This window comes from Salmo salar, chromosome ssa13 (genome assembly GCF_905237065.1).
Source record: "Salmo salar chromosome ssa13, Ssal_v3.1, whole genome shotgun sequence".
Lineage (NCBI taxonomy): Eukaryota > Metazoa > Chordata > Actinopteri > Salmoniformes > Salmonidae > Salmo > Salmo salar.
Genome location: NC_059454.1, coordinates 111,015,080 through 111,040,694, shown reverse-complemented (window position 1 = coordinate 111,040,694; position 25,615 = coordinate 111,015,080). Strand labels below are relative to the sequence as shown.

The 25,615-nt window shown below is 47.5% G+C and overlaps 1 protein-coding gene across 2 annotated transcripts in view; it reads right to left on the bottom strand.

Moving 5' to 3' along the window:
* LOC106568583 (sorting nexin-30) overlaps positions 1–25,615 on the bottom strand; it is a 79,200-nt gene that overhangs the window by 23,114 nt on the left and 30,471 nt on the right. For both annotated transcript variants that reach the window (XM_045692692.1, XM_045692691.1), the window contains exons 3-6: positions 18,615–18,725; positions 16,756–16,914; positions 7,149–7,338; positions 4,951–5,150 (exon numbers count right to left, since the gene is read on the bottom strand). In XM_045692692.1, coding sequence (XP_045548648.1) covers positions 4,951–5,150; positions 7,149–7,338; positions 16,756–16,914; positions 18,615–18,725 — 660 coding nt within the window. The remainder of the gene's footprint in view (positions 1–4,950; positions 5,151–7,148; positions 7,339–16,755; positions 16,915–18,614; positions 18,726–25,615) is intronic.

The window sequence follows — 25,615 nt, the reverse complement described above, 5'->3', positions numbered from 1 at the left end:
TCAGGACAGACTCCCAGTGGTTCCTCAGGACAGACTCCCAGTGGTTCCTCAGTCCAGACTCCCAGTGGTTCCCCAGGACAGACTCCCAGTGGTTTCCCTCAGGACAGACTCCCAGTGGTTCCCCAGGACAGACTCCCAGTGGTTCCTCAGGACAGACTCCCAGTGGTTTCCCTCAGGACAGACTCCCAGTGGTTTCCCTCAGGACAGACTCCCAGTGGTTCCCCAGGACAGACTCCCAGTGGTTCCTCAGGACAGACTCCCAGTGGTTCCCCAGGACAGACTCCCAGTGGTTCCCCAGGACAGACTCCCAGTGGTTTCCCTCAGGACAGACTCCCAGTGGTTCCTCAGTCCAGACTCCCAGTGGTTCCCCAGGACAGACTCCCAGTGGTTCCCCAGGACAGACTCCCAGTGGTTCCTCAGTCCAGACTCCCAGTGGTTTCCCTCAGGACAGACTCCCAGTGGTTCCTCAGGACAGACTCCCAGTGGTTTCCCAGGACAGACTCCCAGTGGTTCCCCAGGACAGACTCCCAGTGGGACAGACTCCCAGTGGTTTCTCAGGACAGACTAGAGTCAGTATGAGAGAGGAGCTACCATCATCTAGAGTACCTTCATGGACTCATTCTACTGTATTCTACTGTACCTTCATGGACTCATTCTACTGTATTCTACTGTACCTTCATGGACTCATTCTACTGTATTCTACTGTACCATCATGGACTCATTCTACTGTATTCTACTGTACCTTCATGGACTCATTCTACTGTATTCTACCGTACCATCATGGACTCATTCTACTGTATTCTACCGTACCTTCATGGACTCATTCTACTGTATTCTACCGTACCTTCATGGACTCATTCTACTATACCATCATGGGCTCATTCTACCGTACCATCATGGAATCATTCTACTGTATTCTACTGTACCATCATGGACTCATTCTACTGTATTCTACTGTACCATCATGGACTCATTCTACTGTACCATCATGGAATCATTCTACTGTATTCTACTATACCATCATGGACTCATTCTACTGTATTCTACTGTACCTTCATGGACTCATTCTACTGTATTCTACTGTACCATCATGGAATCATTCTACTGTATTTCTAAACCAAGTTCTGGCCTGGTTTAGATCTTATCTGTCAGAAAGATATCAGTTTGTCTCTGTGAATGGTTTGTCCTCTGACAAATCAATTGTAAATTTCGGTGTTCCTCAAGGTTCCGTTTTAGGACCACTATTGTTTTCACTATAGATTTTACCTCTTGGGGATGTCATTCGAAAACATAATGTTAAATTTCACTGCTATGCGGACGACACACAGCTGTACATTTCAATGTAACATGGTGAAGCCCCAAAATTGCCCTCGCTAGAAGCCTGTGTTTCAGACATAAAGAAGTGGATGGCTGCAAACTTTCTACTTTTAAACTCGGACAAAACAGAGATGCTTGTTCTAGGTCCCAAGAAACAAAGAGATCTTCTGTTGAATCTGACAATTAATCTGGATGGTTGTACAGTCGTCTCAAATAAAACTGTGAAGGACCTCGGCGTTACTCTGGACCCTGATCTCTCTTTTGAAGAACATATCAAGACTGTTTCAAGGACAGCTTTTTTCCATCTACGTAACATTGCAAAAATCAGAAACTTTCTGTCCAAAAATGACGCAGAAAAATTAATCCATGCTTTTGTTACTTCTAGGCTGGACTACTGCAATGCTCTACTTTCCGGCTACCCGGATAAAGCACTAAACAAACTTCAGTTAGTGCTAAATACGGCTGCTAGAATCCTGACTAGAACCAAAAAATGTGATCATATTACTCCAGTGCTAGCCTCCCTACACTGGCTTCCTGTTAAGGCAAGGGCTGATTTCAAGGTTTTACTGCTAACCTACAAAGCATTACATGGGCTTGCTCCTACCTATCTTTCCGATTTGGTCCTGCCGTACATACCTACACGTACGCTACGGTCACAAGACGCAGGCCTCCTAATTGTCCCTAGAATTTCTAAGCAAACGGCTGGAGGTAGGGCTTTCTCCTATAGAGCTCCATTTTTATGGAATGGTCTGCCTAACAATGTGAGAGACGCAGACTCAGTCTCAACCTTTAAGTCTTTACTGAAGACTTATCTCTTCAGTAGGTCCTATGATTAAGTATAGTCTGGCCCAGGAGTGTGAAGGTGAACGGAAAGGCTGGAGCAACGAACCGCCCTTGCTGTCTCTGCCTTGCCGGTTCCCCTCTTTCCACTGGGATTCTCTGCCTCTAACCCTATTACAGGGGCTGAGTCACTGGCTTACTGGTGTTCTTCCATGCCGTCCATGGGAGGGGTGCGTCACTTGAGTGGGTTGAGTCACTAACGTGGTCTTCCTGTCTGGGTTGGCGCCCCCCCCCCCCTTGGGTTGTGCCATGGCGGAGATCTTTGTGGGCTATACTCGGCCTTGTCTTAGGACGGTAAGTTGGTGGTTGGAGATATCCCTCTAGTGGTGTGGGGGCTGTGCTTTGGCAAAGTGGGTGGGGTTATATCCTGCCTGTTTGGCCCTGTCCGGGGGTATCATCAGATGGGGCCACAGTGTCTTCTGATCCCTCCTGTCTCAGCCTCCAGTATTTATGCTGCAGTAGTTTATGTGTCGGGGGGGCTAGGGTCAGTCAGGGAGTATTTCTCTTGTCTTATCCGGTGTCCTGTGTGAATTTAAATATGCTCTCTCTAATTCTCTCTTTCTGTCTTTCTCTCGGAGGACCTGAGCCCTAGGACCATGCCTCAGGACTACCTGGCATGATGACTCCTTGCTGTCCCCAGTCCACCTGGCCGTGCTGCTGCTCCAGTTTCAACTGTTCTGCCTGCGGCTATGGAACCCTGACCTGTTCACCGGACGTGCTTGTTGCACCCTCGACAACTACTATGATTATTATTATTTGACCATGCTGGTCATTTATGAACATTTTAACATCTTGACCATGTTCTGTTATAATATCCACCCAGCACAACCAGAAGAGGACTGGCCACCCCTCATAGCCTGGTTCCTCTCTAGGTTTCTTCCTAGGTTTTTGGCCTTTCTAGGGAGTTTTTCCTAGGGAGTTTTTCCTAGCCACCGTGCTTCTTTCACATGCATTGCTTGCTGTTTGGGGTTTTAGGCTGGGTTTCTGTACAGCATTTGAGATATCAGCCGATGTACGAAGGGCTATATAAATAAATTTGATTTGATTTAATTTGTATTCTACTATACCATCATGGACTCATTCTACTGTATCCTCACATGGTCTCTCATATCATTGCTATGCAGATGACACACAATTAATCTTCTCCTTTCCCCCTTCTGACAACCAGGTGGCGAATCGCATCTCTGCATGTCTGGCAGACATATCAGTGTGGATGACGGATCACCACCTCAAGCTGAACCTCGGCAAGACGGAGCTCCTCTTCCTCCCGGGGAAGGACTGCCCGTTCCATGATCTCGCCATCACGGTTGACAACTCCCTTGTGTCCTCCTCCCAGAGTGCTAAGAGCCTCGGCGTGACCCTGGACAACACCCTGTCGTTCTCCACTAACATCAAGGCGGTGACCCGATCCTGTAGGTTCATGCTCTACAACATTCGCAGAGTACGACCCTGCCTCACACAGGAAGCGGCGCAGGTCCTAATCCAGGCACTTGTCATCTCCCGTCTGGATTACTGCAACACGTTGTTGGCTGGGCTCCCTGCCTGTGCCATTAAACCCCTACAACTCATCCAGAACGCCGCAGCCCGTCTGGTGTTCAACCTTCCCAAGTTCTCTCACGTCACCCCGCTCCTCCGCTCTCTCCACTGGCTTCCAGTCGAAGCTCGCATCCGCTACAAGACCATGGTGCTTGCCTACGGAGCTGTGAGGGGAACGGCACCTCCGTACCTTCAGGCTCTGATCAAGCCCTACACCCAAACAAGGGCACTGCGTTCATCCACCTCTGGCCTGCTCGCCTCCCTACCTCTGAGGAAGCACAGTTCCCGCTCAGCCCAGTCAAAACTGTTCGCTGCTCTGGCACCCCAATGGTGGAACAAGCTCCCTCACGACGCCAGGACAGCGGAGTCAATCACCACCTTCCGGAGACACCTGAAACCCCACCTCTTTAAGGAATACCTGGGATAGGATAAAGTAATCCTTCTAACCCCCCCCCCCCCAAAAAAAAAGATATAGATGTACTATTGTAAAGTGGTTGTTCCACTGGATATCATAAGGTGAATGTACCAATTTGTAAGTCGCTCTGGATAAGAGCGTCTGCTAAATGACTTTGTAAATGTAAATGTATTCTACTGTACCTTCATGGACTCATTCTACTGTATTCTACTGTACCTTCATGGACTCATTCTACTGTATTCTACTGTACCTTCATGGACTCATTCTACTGTATTCTACCGTACCTTCATGGACTCATTCTACTGTATTCTACCGTACCATCATGGACTCATTCTACTGTATTCTACTGTACCTTCATGGACTCATTCTACTGTACCATCATGGACTCATTCTACTGTATTCTACCGTACCATCATGGACTCATTCTACTGTATTCTACCGTACCATCATGGACTCATTCTACTGTATTCTACCGTACCATCATGGACTCATTCTACTGTATTCTACTGTACCTTCATGGACTCATTCTACTGTACCATCATGGACTCATTCTACTGTATTCTACCGTACCATCATGGACTCATTCTACTGTATTCTACCGTACCATCATGGACTCATTCTACTGTATTCTACCGTACCTTCATGGACTCATTCTACTGTATTCTACCGTACCATCATGGACTCATTCTACTGTATTCTACTGTACCTTCATGGACTCATTCTACTGTATTCTACCGTACCTTCATGGACTCATTCTACTGTATTCTACCGTACCTTCATGGACTCATTCTACTGTATTCTACCGTACCATCATGGACTCATTCTACTGTATTCTACCGTACCTTCATGGAATCAATGTAGAGGACGTATTCTCGGAGCACAGGCAGGAAGTCTTCGCTCATATCCTGGGTGAGTTCGTCCAGAGCGTTGGAACAGCTAGCGACGCAGCTGGCCACGCCCTCCAGAGGCTCCTGTAGCTCCGCCTCCGACAACGCCCAGGTAGTATAGACAGGACCGTACACACGCAGCTCTACTTGGTACTCTGAATACACAGGGGAGGAGGGACAACAGTAGTTAGAGACAGGATAGAGAAGGGGACAGTCAACGCCCAGGTTAGACAGGACCGTACACACGCACACACACTCACTCACTCACTCACTCACTCACTCACTCACTCACTCACTCACTCACTCACTCACTCACTCACCTTATACAGCTAACCTTGTGAGTACACACAATTCAGTCCTATTACAAATGCTATTTTCCCTAACCCCTAACCCAAAAACCTCACCCTAGCTCCTCACCCTAGCTCCTAACCCTAGCGCCTCACCCTAGCTCCTAACCCTAGCTCCTAACCCTAGCTCCTAACCCTAACCCTAGCTCCTCACCCTAGCTCCTAACCCTAACCCTGGCTCCTAACCCTAGCTCCTAACCCTAGCTCCTAACCCTAGCTCCTAACCCTAACCCTAGCTCCTCACCCTAGCTCCTCACCCTAGCTCCTAACCCTAGCTCCTAACCCTAGCTCCTCACCCTAGCTCCTAACCCTAGCTCCTAACCCTAGCTCCTAACCCTAGCTCCTAACCCTAGCTCCTAACCCTAGCTCCTAACCCTAGCTCCTAACCCTTATCGTAATTCTAACCCTAACACTAATTCTAACCTTAACCCTATACCTCCTAGAAATAGCATTTGACCTTGTGGGGACTAACAAAATGTCCCCAGTTGGTCAAATGTTTGTTTCTTGTGGGGACTTCTGGTCAGCAGAGGGAGCAGCCCCCTATCCACATCGACGGGACAGTAGTGGAGAAGGTGGAAAGTTTTAAGTTCCTCGGCGTACACATCACAGACAAACTGAAATGCTCCACCCACACAGACAGCGTGGTGAAGAAGGCGCAGCAGCGCCTCTTCAACCTCAGGAGGCTGAAGACATTTGGCTTGTCACCGAAAACCTTCAAACTTTTACAGATGCACAATCGAGAGCATCCTGTCGGGCTGTATCACCGCCTGGTACGGCAGCTGCTCCGCCCATAATCGGAAGGCTCTCCAGAGGGTAGTGAGGTCTGCACAACGCATCACCGGGGGCAAACTACCTGCCCTCCAGCACACCTACACCACCCGATGTCACAGGAAGGCCATAAAGATCATCAAGGACAACAACCACCCAAGCCACTGCCTGTTCACCCCGCTATCATCCAGAAGGCGAGGTCAGTACAGGTGCATCAAAGCTGGGACCCGAGAGACTGAAAAACAGCTTCTATCTCAAGGCCATCAGACTGTTAAACAGCCATCACTAACATTGAGTGGCTGCTGCCAACATACTGACTCAACTCCAGCCACTTTAATAATGGAAGAATTGATGTAATAAATGTATCACTGGTCACTTTAAACAATGCCACTTTATATAATGTTTACATACCCTACATTGCTCATCTCATATGTATATACTGTACTCTATACCATCTACTGCATCTTGCCTATGCCGTTCAGCCATCACTCATTCATATATTTATATGTACATATTCTTATTCATTCCTTTACACTTGAGTGTATAAGGTAGTTGTTGTGAAATTGTTAGGTTAGATTACTTGTTAGATATTACTGCATGGTAGGAACTAGAAGCACAAGCATTTCGCTACACTCACATTAACACCTGCTAACCATGTGACCAATAACATCTGCTAACCATGTGACCAATAACATCTGCTAACCATGTGACCAATAACATCTGCTAACCATGTGTATGGACCAATAACATCTGCTAACCATGTGACCAATAACATCTGCTAACCATGTGTATGGACCAATAACATCTGCTAACCATGTGTATGGACCAATAACATCTGCTAACCATGTGTATGGACCATTAACATCTGCTAACCATGTGTATGGACCAATAACATTTGCTAACCATGTGTATGGACCAATAACATCTGCTAACCATGTGACCAATAACATCTGCTAACCATGTGTATGTGACCAATACAATTGGATTTGGCAACACAGAACAAAAAATAATGACCCAGCAAAAACCAGTGTTACCCACCAGACTGTTCTTTGATGATTCTCTGTGCTATCCTGTCGATAGTACCCAGCTTCTGTGTGAACATATCCAGGTAGTCTCCCATAGCAGCAAACTCCATGGGTCGGCTCCTCAGCTTGTACCCTCCCGTCACGTACTTCACCGACTCCCCCATCTTAGAGAGCAGGGCTAGGCCTTGTTTCTTATTCAGGTCCTGAGGAGAAAAACGCCAACGGTTAGAGCCTCGTCTTATTCAGGTCCTGAGGGGGAAAACACCAACGGTTAGAGCCTCGTCTTATTCAGGTCCTGAGGAGAAAAACGCCAACGGTTAGAGCCTCGTCTTATTCAGGTCCTGAGGAGAAAAACGCCAACGGTTAGAGCCTCGTCTTATTCAGGTCCTGAGGAGAAAAACGCCAACGGTTAGAGCCTCGTCTTATTCAGGTCCTGAGGGGGAAAACGCCAACGGTTAGAGCCTCGTCTTATTCAGGTCCTGAGGAGAAAAACGGCAACGGTTAGAGCCTCGTCTTATTCAGGTCCTGAGGAGAAAAACACCAACGATTAGAGCCTTGTTTACCACTGTTACAACATTACACCAACAGATGTCTCAAGAGACTTTGATTGTAAATTCCTTCATGGCTTTATTAATTCACAGTGGGAGGTACGAGTCAGAAATGCATACAGGACTGTAATGCCAACATACTAACATACTAGGCGTATCCAGATTGTCATACCTTCATACCAGCCTTGTGCCATAACTGGGATATTCAGTAATACCGGTAATACCAGTAATATTTTCAAACCTCACTGAGCCTCTGTCATCCGAAGGTTAGCAATGTTAACAAGTACACGTAACATCCCATAGCGATTGCTAGCTAAATGCTAATGAGTGCATTGCAAACATTTCAGAAGAATATAGCAAAAAATATAAAAAAACGCAACATACAACAATTTCAAAGATTTTACTGAGTTTACATTTCATATGAAATAAATTAATGATGGCCTAATCTATGGATTTCACATGACTGGGAAATACAGCTATGCATCTGTTGGTCACAGATGCCTTTAAAAAAATAAAGTAGGGGCGTGGATCAGAAAACCAGTCAGTATCTGGTGAGAACTGTTTCCCTCGTTCAGCGCGACACCTCCTTCGCATAGAGTTGATTAGTTTCTGGATATTGGCGGGAACTGGAACACGCAGTCGTACACGTCGATCCAGAGCATCCCAAACATGCTTAATGGGTGACATGTCTGGTGAGAATGCAGGCTATGGAAGAACTGGGACATTTTCAGCTTACAGGAATTCTGTACAGATCCTTGCGACACGGGGCCGTGCATCATGAGGTGATGGCGGTGGATGAATGGCAACGACAATCGGCCTCAGGATCTCGTCACGGTATCATCTGTGCATTCAAATTGCCATCGATAAAATGCAATTGTGTTCGTTGTCCGTAGCTTATGCTTTCCCATACCATAACCTGTTGACAACATTAAAATCAGCAAACCTCTCGAACCCACACGACGCCATATACACTGTCTGACATCTCCCCGGTACAGTTGAAACCGGGATTCATCCGTGAAGAGCACACTTCTCCAACGTGCCAGTGGCCATCAAAGGTGAGCATTTTCCCACTGAAGTCAGTCAAGACGCCGAACTGCAGTCAGGTCAAGACCCTGGTGAGGACGACGAACACGCAGGTGAGCTTCCCTGAGACGGTTTCTAACAGTTTGTGTAGAAATCTGTAAGTCGCTCTGGATAAGAGCGTCTGCTAAATGACGTAAATGTAAATTATTTGGTTGTGCAAACCCACAGTTTAATCAGCTGTGGTTTCTGTTTGTGCAGATATCTTTGGTTGTGCAGTTTAATCAGCTGTCCGGGTGGCTGGTCTCAGACGATCCCGCAGGTGAAGTAGCCGGATGTGGAGGTCCTGGGTTGGCGTGGTTACACGTGGTCTGCGGTTGTGAGGCCGGTTGGACGTACTGCCAAATTCTCTAAAACATTCAATTCTCTGGCAACAGCTCTGGTGGACAATCCTGCAATCAGCATGCCAATTGAACGCTCCCTCAAAACTTGAGACATCTGTGGCATTGTGTTGTGTGATAAAACATCACTTTTTAGAGTGGCCTTTTATTGTCCCCAGTACAAGGTGCACCTGTGTAATGATCATACTGTTTAATCAGATTATTGATATGCCACACCTGTCAGGTGGATGGATTATCTTGGCAAAGGAGAAATGCTCACTAACAGGGGATGTAAACAAATGTGGTCACACTTTTTTGGGGAAATAAGCTTTTTGTGAGTATGGAACATTTCTGGGATCTTTTATTTCAGCTTAGCATTCATATTTCTGTTCAGATTAGAAGAATATGCCATTTAGCAGTCACTTTTACCCAAAGCGACTTATAGTAGCGAGTACATACATTTTCATACTGGTCCCCAGTGGGAATCGAACCCACAACCCTGGTGTTGCAAGAACCATGCTCTACCAACTGAGCTACACGTGATCTTTCACACCAGTGACTCGGTTTCGTTTCCCTGCCCTGCTGTTCTCTACACTGGTGTCAGAAGAGAGATTTTAATGCCGTCTCTTGACATAAGCTATTCGCAGGACAGACATTCCAGCTCATAAAGTTCTAAAAGTAACTAAAAAATGCGGCACGCAACAAAAAAAAAGAAATATTAGATAGTAAGGCTCTTGATCCAGGAGGGAACCATGAGGAGTTTGATTCAGCAAGAAGCTAACAGGCTAAATCAGGGGTCTTCAACGGGCAGATCGCCAGCTAAGCTAACCGGCTACATCAGGGGTCTTCAACGGGCAGATCGCCAGCTAAGCTAACCGGCTACATCAGGGATCTTCAACGGGCAGATCGCCAGCTAAGCTAACCGGCTACATCAGGGGTCTTCAACGGGCAGATCGCCAGCTAAGCTAATAGATCAGGGGTCTTCAACGGGCAGATCGCCAGCTAAGCTAATAGATCAGGGGTCTTCAACGGGCAGATCGCCAGCTAAGCTAACCGGCTACATCATGGGTCTTCAACGGGCAGATCGCCAGCTAAGCTAACCGGCTACATCAGGGGGCTTCAACGGGCAGATCGCCAGCTAAGCTAATAGATCAGGGGTCTTCAACGGGCAGATCGCCAGCTAAGCTAATAGATCAGGGGTCTTCAACGGGCAGATCGCCAGCTAAGCTAACTGGCTAGATCAGGGGTCTTCAACGGGCAGATCGCCAGCTAAGCTAACCAGCTACATCAGGGGGCTTCAACGGGCAGATCGCCAGCTAAGCTAACCAGCTAGATCAGGGGTCTTCAACGGGCAGATCGCCAGCTAAGCTAATAGATCAGGGGTCTTCAACGGGCAGATCGCCAGCTACCAGTAGCTCGCCAAGCAATGCTGAAAGTAAAATGTTCAATCTCAAACCGTCATAAACATAAATCTCCGGGCTACTATCTAATCAAAGCCACATCAACATGATCCCACCCTCCTGGTTAGCCACTATTAGCTTAAAAAGCCAAACCTAACAATATCTACCAATTCATTTCCAGCAGTGTTGGCCCCCGTCTCTCTGTTTGGTGCACAATATTAGTCTATCATGTAGCTAGTAAACAATGCTAAAGATAACTCTTTTGAAGGTAGACAGAAAGACTTTCCCAACAACCTTCTCAATTAAACGTTAACTGACAAAGTAGGCTTACCTGACAGAAAGATATCATGATTATTTGTATCAATTGGGTGGCCATTGTTTTCCCGTGACATGATCTGCAGCAGTAGGTCTAAGAGCAGAAACATCACTAGACCGACGCATTCCGCCATTGCTTAATACACAATTAAAGGGGAATCACATTAAATAAAATAAAAATCTAAGGATCACTCCGTTTTTTTTCCTGAGACATCACAATTGGTCTTCTGGTGTGATTTAAGCATTGACAACAACTCAGAACATCCAATAACAGCTGCTGTTTCTTTATGTACAATTATAATATTTTGAATAAAATACTGAAAAAAAATAAAAAATTAAAACAGGAAGAAAAAAAAAACTGAATTCTGGAAAATACCCCAAAATATTTTATGGGACCCACTTAGAGTTGTTTATTAACCATTATTTTATCTGGTATATTGACAGAAAACACGTCTCTTGTATTTTACGGACCAGGGAAGAGTTTCAGAAGAGAAGAATGTGTGTTTCTTGGCAATTTCTCACATGGAATAGCCTTCATTTCTCAGAACAAGAATAGACTGACGAGTTTCAGAATTAAGTTCTTTGTTTCTGGACATTTTGAGCCTGTAAATCAAACCCACAAATGCTGATGCTCCAGATACTCAACTAGTCTAAAGAAGGCCAGTTTTATTGCTTCTTGAATCAGAACAACAGTTTTCAGCTGTGCTAACATAATTGCAAAAGGGTTTTCTAATGATCAATTAGCCTTTTAAAATGATAATCTTGGATTAGCTAACAAAACGTGCCATTGGAACACAGGAGTGATGGTTGCTGATAATGGGCCTCTGTACGCCTATGTAGATATTCCATTAAAAAATCAGCCGTTTCCAGCTACAATAGTCATTTACAACATTAACAATGTCTACACTTTCTGATCAATTTGATGTTATTTTAATGGACCATTTTTTTTTTTGCTTTTCTTTCAAAAACAAGGACATTTTTAAGTGACCATAAACTGTTGAATGTTAGTGTAGATATTACCTCGACTAACTGGTGCCACCGCACACTGACTCTGTACGACACAGCGCAGAGAAGCGGGAGAAATGTTATAGCGGTATTTTGACATGCATAGGGGCTGCAGGTAGCCTAGTGGTTAGAGAGTAGAGGTTGCAGGTATCCTAGTGGTTAGAGTGTAGAGGAGGCAGGTAGCCTAGTGGTTAGAGTGTAGAGGAGGCAGGTAGCCTAGTGGTTAGAGTGTAGAGGAGGCAGGTAGTCTAGTGGTTAGAGTGTAGAGGAGGCAGGTATCCTAGTGGTTAGAGTGTAGAGGAGGCAGGTAGCCTAGTGGTTAGAGTGTAGAGGCGGCAGGTAGCCTAGTGGTTAGAGTGTAGAGGAGGCAGGTAGCCTAGTGGTTAGAGTGTAGAGGAGGCAGGTAGCCTAGTGGTTAGAGTGTAGAGGTGGCAGGTAGCCTAGTGGTTAGAGTGTAGAGGAGGCAGGTAGCCTAGTGGTTAGAGTGTAGAGGAGGCAGGTAGCCTAGTGGTTAGAGTGTAGAGGAGGCAGGTAGCCTAGTGGTTAGAGTGTAGAGGAGGTAGGTAGCCTAGTGGTTAGAGTGTAGAGGAGGCAGGTAGCCTAGTGGTTAGAGTGTAGAGGAGGCAGGTAGCCTAGTGGTTAGAGTGTAGAGGTGGCAGGTAGCCTAGTGGTTAGAGTGTAGAGGAGGCAGGTAGCCTAGTGGTTAGAGTGTAGAGGAGGCAGGTAGACTAGTGGTTAGAGTGTAGGGGTGGCAGGTAGACTAGTGGTTAGAGTGTAGAGGCGGCAGGTAGCCTAGTGGTTAGAGTGTAGAGGTGACAGGTAGCCTAGTGGTTAGAGTGTAGAGGTGGCAGGTAGCCTAGTGGTTAGAGTGTAGAGGTGGCAGGTAGCCTAGTGGTTAGAGTGTAGGGGAGGCAGGTAGCCTAGTGGTTAGAGTGGAGGGGTGGCAGGTAGCCTAGTGGTTAGAGTGTAGAGGTGGCAGGTAGCCTAGTGGTTAGAGTGTAGAGGAGGCAGGTAGCCTAGTGGTTAGAGTGTAGAGGAGGCAGGTAGTCTAGTGGTTAGAGTGTAGAGGAGGCAGGTAGTCTAGTGGTTAGAGTGTAGAGGAGGCAGGTAGCCTAGTGGTTAGAGTGTAGAGGAGGCAGGTAGCCTAGTGGTTAGAGTGTAGAGGAGGCAGGTAGCCTAGTGGTTAGAGTGGAGAGGAGGCAGGTAGACTAGTGGTTAGAGTGTAGAGGAGGCAGGTAGCCTAGTGGTTAGAGTGTAGAGGAGGCAGGTAGCCTAGTGGTTAGAGTGTAGAGGAGGCAGGTAGCCTAGTGGTTAGAGTGTAGAGGTGGCAGGTAGCATAGTGGTTAGAGTGTAGAGGTGGCAGGTAGCCTAGTGGTTAGAGTGTAGAGGAGGCAGGTAGCCTAGTGGTTAGAGTGTAGAGGAGGCAGGTAGTCTAGTGGTTAGAGTGTAGAGGAGGTAGGTAGCCTAGTGGTTAGAGTGGAGAGGAGGCAGGTAGCCTAGTGGTTAGAGTGGAGAGGAGGCAGGTAGCCTAGTGGTTAGAGTGTAGAGGAGGCAGGTAGCCTAGTGGTTAGAGTGTAGAGGAGGCAGGCAGCCTAGTGGTTAGAGTGTAGAGGAGGCAGGTAGCCTAGTGGTTAGAGTGTAGAGGAGGCAGGTAGCCTAGTGGTTAGAGTGTAGAGGAGGCAGGTAGCCTAGTGGTTAGAGTGTAGGGGTGGCAGGTAGCCTAGTGGTTAGAGTGTAGAGGAGGCAGGTAGCCTAGTGGTTAGAGTGGAGGTACGGCAGGTAGCCTAGTGGTTAGAGTGTAGGGGAGGCAGGTAACCTGGTGGTTAGAGTGTAGGGGAGGCAGGTAGCCTGGTGGTTAGAGTGTAGGGGAGGCAGGTAGCCTGGTGGTTAGAGTGTAGGGGAGGCAGGTAACCTAGTGGTTTGAGTGGAGGGGTGGCAGGTAGCCTAGTGGTTAGAGTGTAGAGGAGGCAGGTAGTCTAGTGGTTAGAGTGTAGAGGAGGCAGGTAGCCTAGTGGTTAGAGTGTAGAGGAGGCAGGTAGCCTAGTGGTTAGAGTGTAGAGGTGGCAGGTAGCCTAGTGGTTTGAGTGTAGAGGAGGCAGGTAGCCTAGTGGTTAGAGTGTAGAGGTGGCAGGTATCCTAGTGGTTAGAGTGTAGAGGAGGCAGGTAGCCTAGTGGTTAGAGTGTAGAGGAGGCAGGTAGTCTAGTGGTTAGAGTGTAGAGGAGGCAGGTAGCCTAGTGGTTAGTATGTGTAGACCATGTATCTGATGCTGTCTGGACAGTGAAACAGCACCTCTCTGTCTCAGTATGTGTAGACCATGTATCTGATGCTGTCTGGACAGTGAAACAGCATCTCTCTGTCTCAGTATGTGTAGACCATGTATCTGATGCTGTCTGGACAGTGAAACAGCATCTCTCTGTCTCAGTATGTGTAGACCATGTATCTGATTCTGTCTGGACAGTGAAACAGCATCTCTCTGTCTCAGTATGTGTAGACCATGTATCTGATGCTGTCTGGACAGTGAAACAGCATCTCTCTGTCTCAGTATGTGTAGACCATTTATCTGATGCTGTCTGGACAGTGAAACAGCACCTCTCTGTCTCAGTATGTGTAGACCATGTATCTGATGCTGTCTAGACAGTGAAACAGCATCTCTCTGTCTCAGTATGTGTAGACCATGTATCTGATGCTGTCTGGACAGTGAAACAGCATCTCTCTGTCTCAGTATGTGTAGACCATGTATCTGATGCTGTCTGGACAGTGAAACAGCATCTCTCTGTCTCAGTATGTGTAGACCATGTATCTGATGCTGTCTGGACAGTGAAACAGCATCTCTCTGTCTCAGTATGTGTAGACCATGTATCTGATGCTGTCTGGACAGTGAAACAGCACCTCTCTGTCTCAGTATGTGTAGACCATGTATCTGATGCTGTCTGGACAGTGAAACAGCACCTCTCTGTCTCAGTATGTGTAGACCATGTATCTGATGCTGTCTGGACAGTGAAACAGCACCTCTCTGTCTCAGTATGTGTAGACCATGTATCTGATGCTGTCTGGACAGTGAAACATCACCTCTCTGTCTCAGTATGTGTAGACCATGTATCTGATGCTGTCTGGACAGTGTAACAGCACCTCTCTGTCTCAGTATGTGTAGACCATGTATCTGATGCTGTCTGGACAGTGAAACATCACCTCTCTGTCTCAGTATGTGTAGACCATGTATCTGATGCTGTCTGGACAGTGAAACAGCACCTCTCTGTCTCAGTATGTGTAGACTATGTATCTGATGCTGTCTGGACCAAAATAATATGGCATGTTGTGACCGTAGCATTTGATTGATTGATGCCAGAAAACATTTGGCCTCCCTTGATACATTTGTTAAAATACAATAATGGGTTGTCCTGGTGCAGCAAAACACCCCCCAAGGGAGGCCAGGTTGGATTTGGCTTCACACCAATCAAATCTAGCAAAACGCCCCCCAAGGGAGGCCAGGTTGGATTTGGCTTCACACCAATCAAATCTAGCAAAACGCCCCCCAAGGGAGGCCAGGTTGGATTTGGCTTCACACCAATAAAATCTAGCAAAACGCCCCCCAAGGGAGGCCAGGTTGGATTTGGCTTCACACCAATCAAATCCTAAACATAATTTAATTTTTTCTGGTCTGCTTGTGTTGATGTCCTGCAGTAGCTAGCTAACTAAATAGGCCCTTTTCTTAAGCCATGGACGGAGATTGGGATTTAGACTTGATATTTGTACAAGGTCTCTTTAAAACATCAGGTTTGTGATAACAACATGCAAGAGATCAGTCATTATTCATTCATTGCTGTGATCATTGATCTCCTGAAGAAGCTATCCCTCTTCCTTTCGCTCTGTGCCCCAGAATATTTGTATGTGTTTTTCAAGTTACCAGGTTATTAACTAGCTAGTCAATGGGGTAACAGGACTGAACAAAGTGTCAACAAATGGTTAACAACTTTGACGCGTAAGTAGTTTCAGAACGGCCCACGACATGGTTTATGAATGTGAAATGAGGTGCAGGCGATCCCGCTATAGGAAGATAAAATGCTGTGCTGGTAATACGGGTCAGATGTTTCAACATGGTTTATGAATGTGAAATGAGGTGCAGGCGATCCCGCTATAGGAAGATAAAATGCTGGTAATACGGGTCAGATGTTTCAACATGGTTTATGAATGTGAAATGAGGTGCAGGCGATCCCGCTATAGGAAGATAAAATGCTGTGCTGGTAATACGGGTCAGATGTTTCAACATGGTTTATGAATGTGAAATGAGGTGCAGGCGATCCCGCTATAGGAAGATAAAATGCTGTGCTGGTAATACGGGTCAGATGTTTCAACATGGTTTATGAATGTGAAATGAGGTGCAGGCGATCCCGCTATAGGAAGATAAAATGCTGTGCTGGTAATACGGGTCAGATGTTTCAACATGGTTTATGAATGTGAAATGAGGTGCAGGCGATCCCGCTATAGGAAGATAAAATGCTGTGCTGGTAATACGGGTCAGATGTTTCAACATGGTTTATGAATGTGAAATGAGGTGCAGGCGATCTCGCTATAGGAAGATAAAATGCTGTGCTGGTAATACGGGGTCAGATGTTTCAACATGGTTTGTGAATGACGCTAACAAATCTGCTTGTTTCTCAGAAACAAAAAGCCAAGCCTGATCATTACAACAATTATTACCTGGGAGATGTTTTTCATAGTCGCACAGTGCACCCAAATTAAAACGTCCCGTCAACAGCAAAATATTTTATTGCATTTTAGAGCTCTGACTGCAGGTATTTACTTAGAAAGTAACTACAAATATTCAAATGTATATAAAAAAAATATCACAAAAAAATGGCACTATTGACATTGTTGAAAAATCATCACATTGCTATTTCCAAATACCCCGGGATAGAGTATATACGGTATACCGCCCAAGCCGATAACATACCTTAGCAGAGAGGAAGGCATTGAAGTGTTCGTTGAACGACAGGACAGGATGGTCAGCCACTCTCTTCAGGAACTTATCCAGAGCCTTCCTTCTCGTCTCAACAAACTCCTCAGAGAACCGGTCAACCACCCCCTTCATCACAAACTTCTCTGGGAGGGGCTGGAGGGGGCAGAGAGAGAGAGAGAGAGAGAGAGAGAGAGAGAGAGAGAGAGAGGGGGGGGAGAGAGAGAGGAGGGGGAGAGGGGAAGAGAGAGAGAGAGAGAGAGAGAGAGAGAGAGAGGGGAGAGAGAGAGAGAGAGAGAGAGAGAGAGAGAGGGGGGGAAGAGAGAGAGAGAGAGAGAGAGAGGGGGGGGGAGAGAGAGAGAGAGAGAGAGACAGAGAGAGAGAGAGAGAGAGAGAGGAAGAGAGAGAGAGGGGGGGAAGAGAGAGAGAGAGAGACAGAGAGAGAGAGAGAGAGAGAGAGAGGGGGGGGGGGAGAGAGAGGGAAGAGAGAGTCAACCAAGAGGAATAAGACTTTGGTTTTCCGAGTTGGGGTTCAGATCCTACCAGTTACGCTTGTACATAACTTACTGGTATGAGATGTGTAGTCTAGGGTTAGGGGTCAGGGTTAACCTACTGGTATGAGATGTGTAGTCTAGGGTCAGGGGTCAGGGTTAACCTACTGGTATGAGATGTGTAGTCTAGGGTCAGGGGTCAGGGTTAACCTACTGGTATGAGATGTGTAGTCTAAAGTCAGGGGTCAGGGTTAACCTACTGGTATGAGATGTGTAGTCTAGGGTCAGGGGTCAGGGTTAACCTACTGGTATGAGATGTGTAGTCTAGGGTTAGGGGTCAGGGTCAGGGTTAACCTACTGGTATGGGATGTGTAGTCTAGGGTCAGGGGTCAGGGTTAACCTACTGGTATGAGATGTGTAGTCTAGGGTTAGGGGTCAGGGTTAACCTACTGGTATGAGATGTGTAGTCTAGGGTTAGGGGTTAGGGGTCAGGGTTAACCTACTGGTATGAGATGTGTAGTCTAGGGTCAGGGGTCAGGGTTAACTTACTGGTATGAGATGTGTAGTCTAGGGTTAGGGGTCAGGGTTAACCTACTGGTATGGGATGTGTAGTCTAGGGTTAGGGGTCAGGGTTAACCTACTGGTATGGGATGTGTAGTCTAGGGTTAGGGGTCAGGGTTAACCTACTGGTATGAGATGTGTAGTCTAAAGTCAGGGGTCAGGGTTAACCTACTGGTATGAGATGTGTAGTCTAGGGTTAGGGGTCAGGGGTCAGGGTTAACCTACTGGTATGAGATGTGTAGTCTAGGGTTAGGGGTCAGGGTTAACCTACTGGTATGGGATGTGTAGTCTAGGGTTAGGGGTCAGGGGTCAGGGTTAACCTACTGGTATGAGATGTGTAGTCTAGGGTCAGGGGTCAGGGTTAACCTACTGGTATGAGATGTGTAGTCTAGGGTTAGGGGTCAGGGTTAACCTACTGGTATGAGATGTGTAGTCTAGGGTTAGGGGTTAGGGGTCAGGGTTAACCTACTGGTATGAGATGTGTAGTCTAGGGTCAGGGGTCAGGGTTAACTTACTGGTATGAGATGTGTAGTCTAGGGTTAGGGGTCAGGGTTAACCTACTGGTATGGGATGTGTAGTCTAGGGTTAGGGGTCAGGGTTAACCTACTGGTATGGGATGTGTAGTCTAGGGTTAGGGGTCAGGGTTAACCTACTGGTATGAGATGTGTAGTCTAAAGTCAGGGGTCAGGGTTAACCTACTGGTATGAGATGTGTAGTCTAGGGTTAGGGGTCAGGGGTCAGGGATAACCTACTGGTATGAGATGTGTAGTCTAGGGTTAGGGGTCAGGGTCAGGGTTAACCTACTGGTATGAGGTGTGTGGGCTGAGTGTCCTCCAGCTTGGTCCTGAGCCAGTCAAAGTCCTGGTAGCGCCTCCTGACAGAGTACTCTGGTAGGTCAAACTCCACCCGCGTTGTCTGGAGAGAGAGAGAGAAAGAGAGGGTTACACTGGGTTACCTAACCCTTAACCTATTAACCAATGCCATTCATTGACTCCAGCTCAGCGTTCAACACCACAGTGCCCTCAAAGCTCATCACCAAGCTAAGGACCCTGGGACTAAACACCTCCCTCTGAAACTGGATCCTGGACTTCCTGACGGGACACCCCCAGGTGGTGAGGGTAGGTAGCAACACATCCGCCACACTGATCCTCAACACGGGGGCCCCTCTGGGGGGCGTGCTAAGTCCCCTCCTGTACTCCCTGTTCACTCATGACTGCCTGGCCAGGCACAACTCCAACACAATCATTAAGTTTGCCGATGACAACAGTGGTAGGCCTGATCACCGACAACGATGAGGAGGTCAGGAGGTCAGAGACCTGGATGTGTGGTGCAAGGACAACAACCTCTTCCTCAATGAGATCAAGACAAAGGAGATGATTTTGGACAACAGGAAAAGGAAGACAGAGCACGCCCCCATTCTCATCAACGGGGCTGTAGTGGAGCAGGTCGAGAGCTTCAAATTCCTTTGTGTCCACATCACCAACAAACTAACATGGTCCAAGCACACCAAGACAGTTGTGAAGAGGGCACGACAACACCTATTCCCCCTCAGGAGACTGAAAAGATTTGGCATGGGTCCTCAGATCCTCAAAAGATTTTATAGCTGCACCATCGAGAGCATCCTGACGGGTAGCGGTACTGGAGCGCCAAGTCTTGGTCCAAGAGGCTTCTAAACAGCTTCTACCCCCAAGCCATAAGACTCCTGAACAGCTAATCAAATGGCTACCCAGACTATTTGCATTGCCCCCCCCCCCTGCCCCCACGCTGCTGCTACTCTCTGTTATTATCTTTGCATAGTCACGTTAATAACTCCACCTAGTACATGTACATATCCACTCTTCTGGGAAGGCTTTCCACTAGATGTTGGAACATTGCTGTTATAACAGCCTCCACTCTTCTGGGAAGGCTTTCCACTAGATGTTGGAACATTGCTGCTATAACAGCCTCCAGTCTTCTGGGAAGGCTTTCCACTAGATGTTGGAACATTGCTGCTATAACAGCCTCCACTCTTCTGGGAAGGCTTTCCACTAGATGTTGGAACGTTGTTGTGGAGACTTGCTTCCATTCAGCCACAAGAGCATTAGTGAGATCGGGCACTGATGCTGTGCGATTAGGCCTGGCTCGCAGTCAGCGTTCCAATTCAACCCAAAGGTGTTCGATGGGGTTCAGGTCAGGGCTTGTGCAGGCCAGTCAAGTTCTTCCACACTGATCTCAACAAACGTGCTTTGTGCACGGGGGCATTGTCATGTTGAAACAGGAAAGGGCCTTCCCCAAACTGTTGCCACAAAGTTGGAAGTACAGAATCATCTAGAATGTCATTGTATGATGTAGCGTTATGATTTCCCTTCATTGGAACTAAGGGGCCTGAACCATGAAACACAGCCCCAGACCATTATTCCTCCTCCACCAAACTTTACAGTTGGCACTATGCGTTGGGGCAGGTAGCGTTCTCCTGGCATCTGCCAAACCAAGATTCATCCGTTGGACTGCCAGATGGTGAAGCGTGATTCATCATCCAAGATAATTTGTTTCCGCTGCTCCAGAGTCCAATGGAGGTGAGCTTTACACCACTCCAGCCGATTCTTGGCATTGCGCATTGTGATCTTAGGCTTGTGTGCAGCTGCTCGGCCATGGAAACTCATTTCATGAAGCTCTTGATGTACAGTTCTTGTTCTGACGTTGCTTCCAGAGGCAGTTTGGTAGTGAGTGTTGCAACCCGAAGACAGATGATTTCTACGCACTACTGTGCACTTCAGCACTCGGGGGTCCCGTTTTGTGAGCTTGTGTGGCCTACCACTTCACAGCTGAGCCATTGTGACTATCGGGTTCTTGGTCACCTCCCTGACCAAGGCCCTTCTCCCCAATTGCTCAGTTCAGCCGGGCGGCCAGCTCTAGAAAGTGTCTTGGTGGTTCCAAACTTCTTCCATTTAAGAATGATGGAGGTCACTGTGTTCTTGGATTCGACATTTTGAACATTGAGATATTAAAGACATGATAGATCAGACGCATAGTATATTAAGGAGTGAAAGAGACTGGGTCGCTGTAGAAAGACAGATAGCTGTGGAATGTGTTGGGTGGACAAGAGGAGAGCAATGTGTTGATACAGTGGAGACAGATGGACATCTGTGGATTAGATGAAGGAGGGGTTGAGGTCAGAAGGTGAGGACAGATTCTCATCTGGGAGTAATAAAGGTTTGGTATCCTGTTACCCTCTTTATTCTCTTCCTGTAAAACCATAAGATGTAACCATTGGAGAGAAGGAGGAGGGTCTTAAGTGGGATATATATTTACAGTTGAAGTCGGAAGTTTACATACACTTAGGTTGGAGTCCTTAAAAACTGTTTTTCAACCACTCCACACATTTCTTGTTAACAAACTATAGTTATGCAAGTCGGACAAAAGTAATTTTTTCAACAATTGTTTACAGACAGATTATTTCACTTATAATTCACTGTATCACAATTCCACTGGGTCAGAAGTTTACATACACTAAGTTGACTGTGCCTTTAAACAGCTTGGAAAATTCCAGAAAATGATGTCATGGCTTTAGAAGCTTCTGATCATTTGGGTCAATTGGAGGTGTACCTGTGGATGTATTTCAAGACCTACCTTCAAACTCAGTGCCTCTTTGCTTGACATCATGGGAAAGATGTAAAGAAATCAGCCAAGACCTCAGAGAAAAAAAATTGTAGACCTCCACAAGTCTGGTTTGTCCTTGGGAGCAAATGCCTGAAGGTACCACGTTCATCTGTACAAACAATAGTACGCAAGTTTAAACACCATGGGACCATGCAGCCGTCATACCGCTCAGGAAGGAGACACGTTCTGTCTCCTAGAGATGAACGTACTTTGGTAAGAAAAATGCAAATCAATCCCAGAACAGCAGCAAAGGACCTTGTGAAGATGCTGGAGGAAACGGCGTACAAAAGTATCTATATCCACATTAAAACGAGTCCTATATCGACATAACCTGAAAGGCCGCTCAGCAAGGAAGAAGCCACTGCTCCAAAACCACCATCAAAAAGCCAGACTACGGTTTGCAACTGCACATGGGGACAAAGATCGTACTTTTTGGAGAAATGTCCTCTGCTCTGATGAAACAAAAATAGAACTGTTTGGCCATAATGACCATCGTTATGTTTGGAGGAAAAAGGGGGAGGCTAGCAAGCCGAAGAACACCATCCCAACTGTGAAGCACGGGGGTTGCAGCATCATGTTGTGGGGGTGCTTTGCTGCAGGAGGGACTGGTGCACTTCACAAAATAGATGGCATCATGAGGGAGGAAAATGATGTGGATATAGTAAAGCAACATCTCAAGACATCAGTCAGGAAGTTAAAGCTTGGTCGCAAATGGGTCTTCCAAATGAACAATGACCCCAAGCATACTTCCAAAGTTGTGGCAAAATGGCTTAAGGACAAAAAAGTCAAGGTATTGGAGTGGCCATCACAAAGCCCTGATCTCAAACCTATAGAAATGTTGTGGGCAGAACTGAAAAAGCGTGTGTGAGCAAGGAGGCCTACAAACCTGACTCAGTTACACCAGCTCTGTCAGGAGGAATGGGCCAAAATTCACCTAACTTATTGTGGGAAGCTTGTGGAAGGATACCCTAAATGGATGAGTCGGTCAGTCTATTGGATGAGTCGGTCAGTCTATTGGATGAGTCGGTCGGATGAGTCGGTCGGTCTATTGGATGAGTCGGTCGGTCTATTGGATGAGTTGGATGAGTCGGTCAGTCTATTGGATGAGTCGGTCGGATGAGTCGGTCGGTCTACTGGATGAGTCGGTCGGTCTACTGGATGAGTCGGTCGGTCTACTGGATGAGTCGGTCAGTCTATTGAATGAGTCGGTCTATTGGATGAGTTGGATGAGTCGGTCAGTCTATTGGATGAGTCGGTCGGTTTACTGGATGAGTCGGTCGGTCTATTGGATGAGTCGGTCAGTCTATTGGATGAGTTGGTCGGATGAGTCGGTCGGTCTATTGGATGAATCGGTCAGTCTACTGGATGAATCGGTCAGTCTACTGGATGAGTCGGTCAGTCTACTGGATGAGTCGGTCAGTCTACTGGATGAGTCGGTCGGTCTACTGGATGAGTCGGTCAGTCTACTGGATGAGTCGGTCAGTCTACTGGATGAGTCGGTCGGTCTACTGGATGAGTCGGTCGGTCTACTGGATGAGTCGGTCGGTCTACTGGATGAGCCGGTCGGTCTATTGGATGAGCCGGTCGGTCTATTGGATGAGTTGGTCGGATGAGCCGGTCGGTCTATTGGATGAGCCGGTCGGTCTATTGGATGAGTTGGTCGGATGAGCCGGTCGGTCTATTGGATGAGTCGGTCGGTCTATTGGATGAGCCGGTCGGTCTATTGGATGAGTCGGTCGGTCTATTGGATGAGTCGGTCGGTCTATTGGATGAGTCGGTCGGTCTATTGGATGAGCCGGTCGGATGAGTCGGTCGGTCTATTGGATGAGTCGGTCGGTCTATTGGATGAGTCGGTCGGTCTATTGGATGAGTCGGTCGGATGAGCCGGTCGGTCTATTGGATGAGTCGGTCGGTCTATTGGATGAGCCGGTCGGTCTATTGGATGAGTCGGTCGGTCTATTGGATGAGTCGGTCGGTCTATTGGATGAGTCGGTCGGTCTATTGGATGAGCCGGTCGGATGAGCCGGTCGGTCTATTGGATGAGTCGGTCGGTCTATTGGATGAGCCGGTCGGTCTATTGGATGAGTCGGTCGGATGAGCCGGTCGGTCTATTGGATGAGTCGGTCGGTCTATTGGATGAGCCGGTCGGTCTATTGGATGAGTCGGTCGGTCTATTGGATGAGTCGGTCGGTCTATTGGATGAGTCGGTCGGTCTATTGGATGAGTCGGTCGGTCTATTGGATGAGCCGGTCGGATGAGCCGGTCGGTCTATTGGATGAGTCGGTCGGTCTATTGGATGAGCCGGTCGGTCTATTGGATGAGTTGGATGGTCTATTGGATGAGCCGGTCGGTCTATTGGATGAGCCGGTCGGTCTATTGGATGAGCCGGTCGGTCTATTGGATGAGTCGGTCGGTCTATTGGATGAGCCGGTCGGTCTATTGGATGAGTTGGATGGTCTATTGGATGAGCCGGTCGGTCTATTGGATGAGCCGGTCGGATGAGTCGGTCGGTCTATTGGATGAGTCGGTCGGTCTATTGGATGAGTCGGTCGGTCTATTGGATGAGTCGGTCGGTCTATTGGATGAGTCGGTCGGTCTACTGGATGAGCCGGTCGGTCTATTGGATGAGTCGGTCGGTCTATTGGATGAGCCGGTCGGTCTATTGGATGAGTCGGTCGGTCTATTGGATGAGCCGGTCGGTCTATTGGATGAGCCGGTCGGTCTATTGGATGAGCCGGTCGGTCTACTGGATGAGTCGGTCGGTCTATTGGATGAGTCGGTCGGTCTATTGGATGAGTCGGTCGGTCTATTGGATGAGTCGGTCGGTCTATTGGATGAGCCGGTCGGATGAGCCGGTCGGTCTATTGGATGAGTCGGTCGGTCTATTGGATGAGCCGGTCGGTCTATTGGATGAGTCGGTCGGATGAGCCGGTCGGTCTATTGGATGAGTCGGTCGGTCTATTGGATGAGCCGGTCGGTCTATTGGATGAGTCGGTCGGTCTATTGGATGAGTCGGTCGGTCTATTGGATGAGTCGGTCGGTCTATTGGATGAGCCGGTCGGATGAGCCGGTCGGTCTATTGGATGAGTCGGTCGGTCTATTGGATGAGCCGGTCGGTCTATTGGATGAGTTGGATGGTCTATTGGATGAGTCGGTCGGTCTATTGGATGAGCCGGTCGGATGAGCCGGTCGGTCTATTGGATGAGCCGGTCGGTCTATTGGATGAGTCGGTCGGTCTATTGGATGAGTCGGTCGGTCTATTGGATGAGTTGGACGGTCTATTGGATGAGTCGGTCGGTCTATTGGATGAGCCGGTCGGATGAGCCGGTCGGTCTATTGGATGAGTCGGTCGGTCTATTGGATGAGTCGGTCGGTCTATTGGATGAGTCGGTCGGTCTATTGGATGAGCCGGTCGGATGAGTCGGTCGGTCTATTGGATGAGTCGGTCGGTCTATTGGATGAGCCGGTCGGTCTATTGGATGAGCCGGTCGGTCTATTGGATGAGTCGGTCGGTCTATTGGATGAGTCGGTCGGTCTATTGGATGAGCCGGTCGGTCTATTGGATGAGTTGGATGGTCGGTCTATTTGATGACAATATAAAAACACAGAATTCTAATTGCAAGAATGCTCACTGAATGTAAGGGGCATGTTCTGTACTACACTGAACAAAAATAAACCCCAAAAAACATGCAACAACTTCAAAGATTTTACTGAGTTACAGTTCACATGGTAGAGAAATTAACATTCCATTCTCTGGCAACAGCTCTGGTGGACATTCCTGCAGTCAGCATGCCAATTGCACTCTCCTTCTAAACTTCAGACATCTGTGGCATTGTGTTGTGTGATAAAACTTCTCATTTTTGAGTGGCCTTTTATTGTCCCCAGCAGAAGGTCCACCTGTGTGATGATCATGCGGTTTAATCAGCTTCTTGATATGCCACACCTGTCAGGTGGATGGATTATCTTGGCAAAGGAGAAATGCTCACTAACAGGGGATATAAACAAATTTGTGCACTAAATGTGCGTAATGGAACATTTCGGGGATATTTTATTTCAGCTCGTAAAACATGGGACCAACACTTTACATGTTGCGTTTATTTTTGTGCAGTATACCATGCTTCCATCCACATTACAGGTAGTATTTTCCACATCTCCTGGGTGGACCT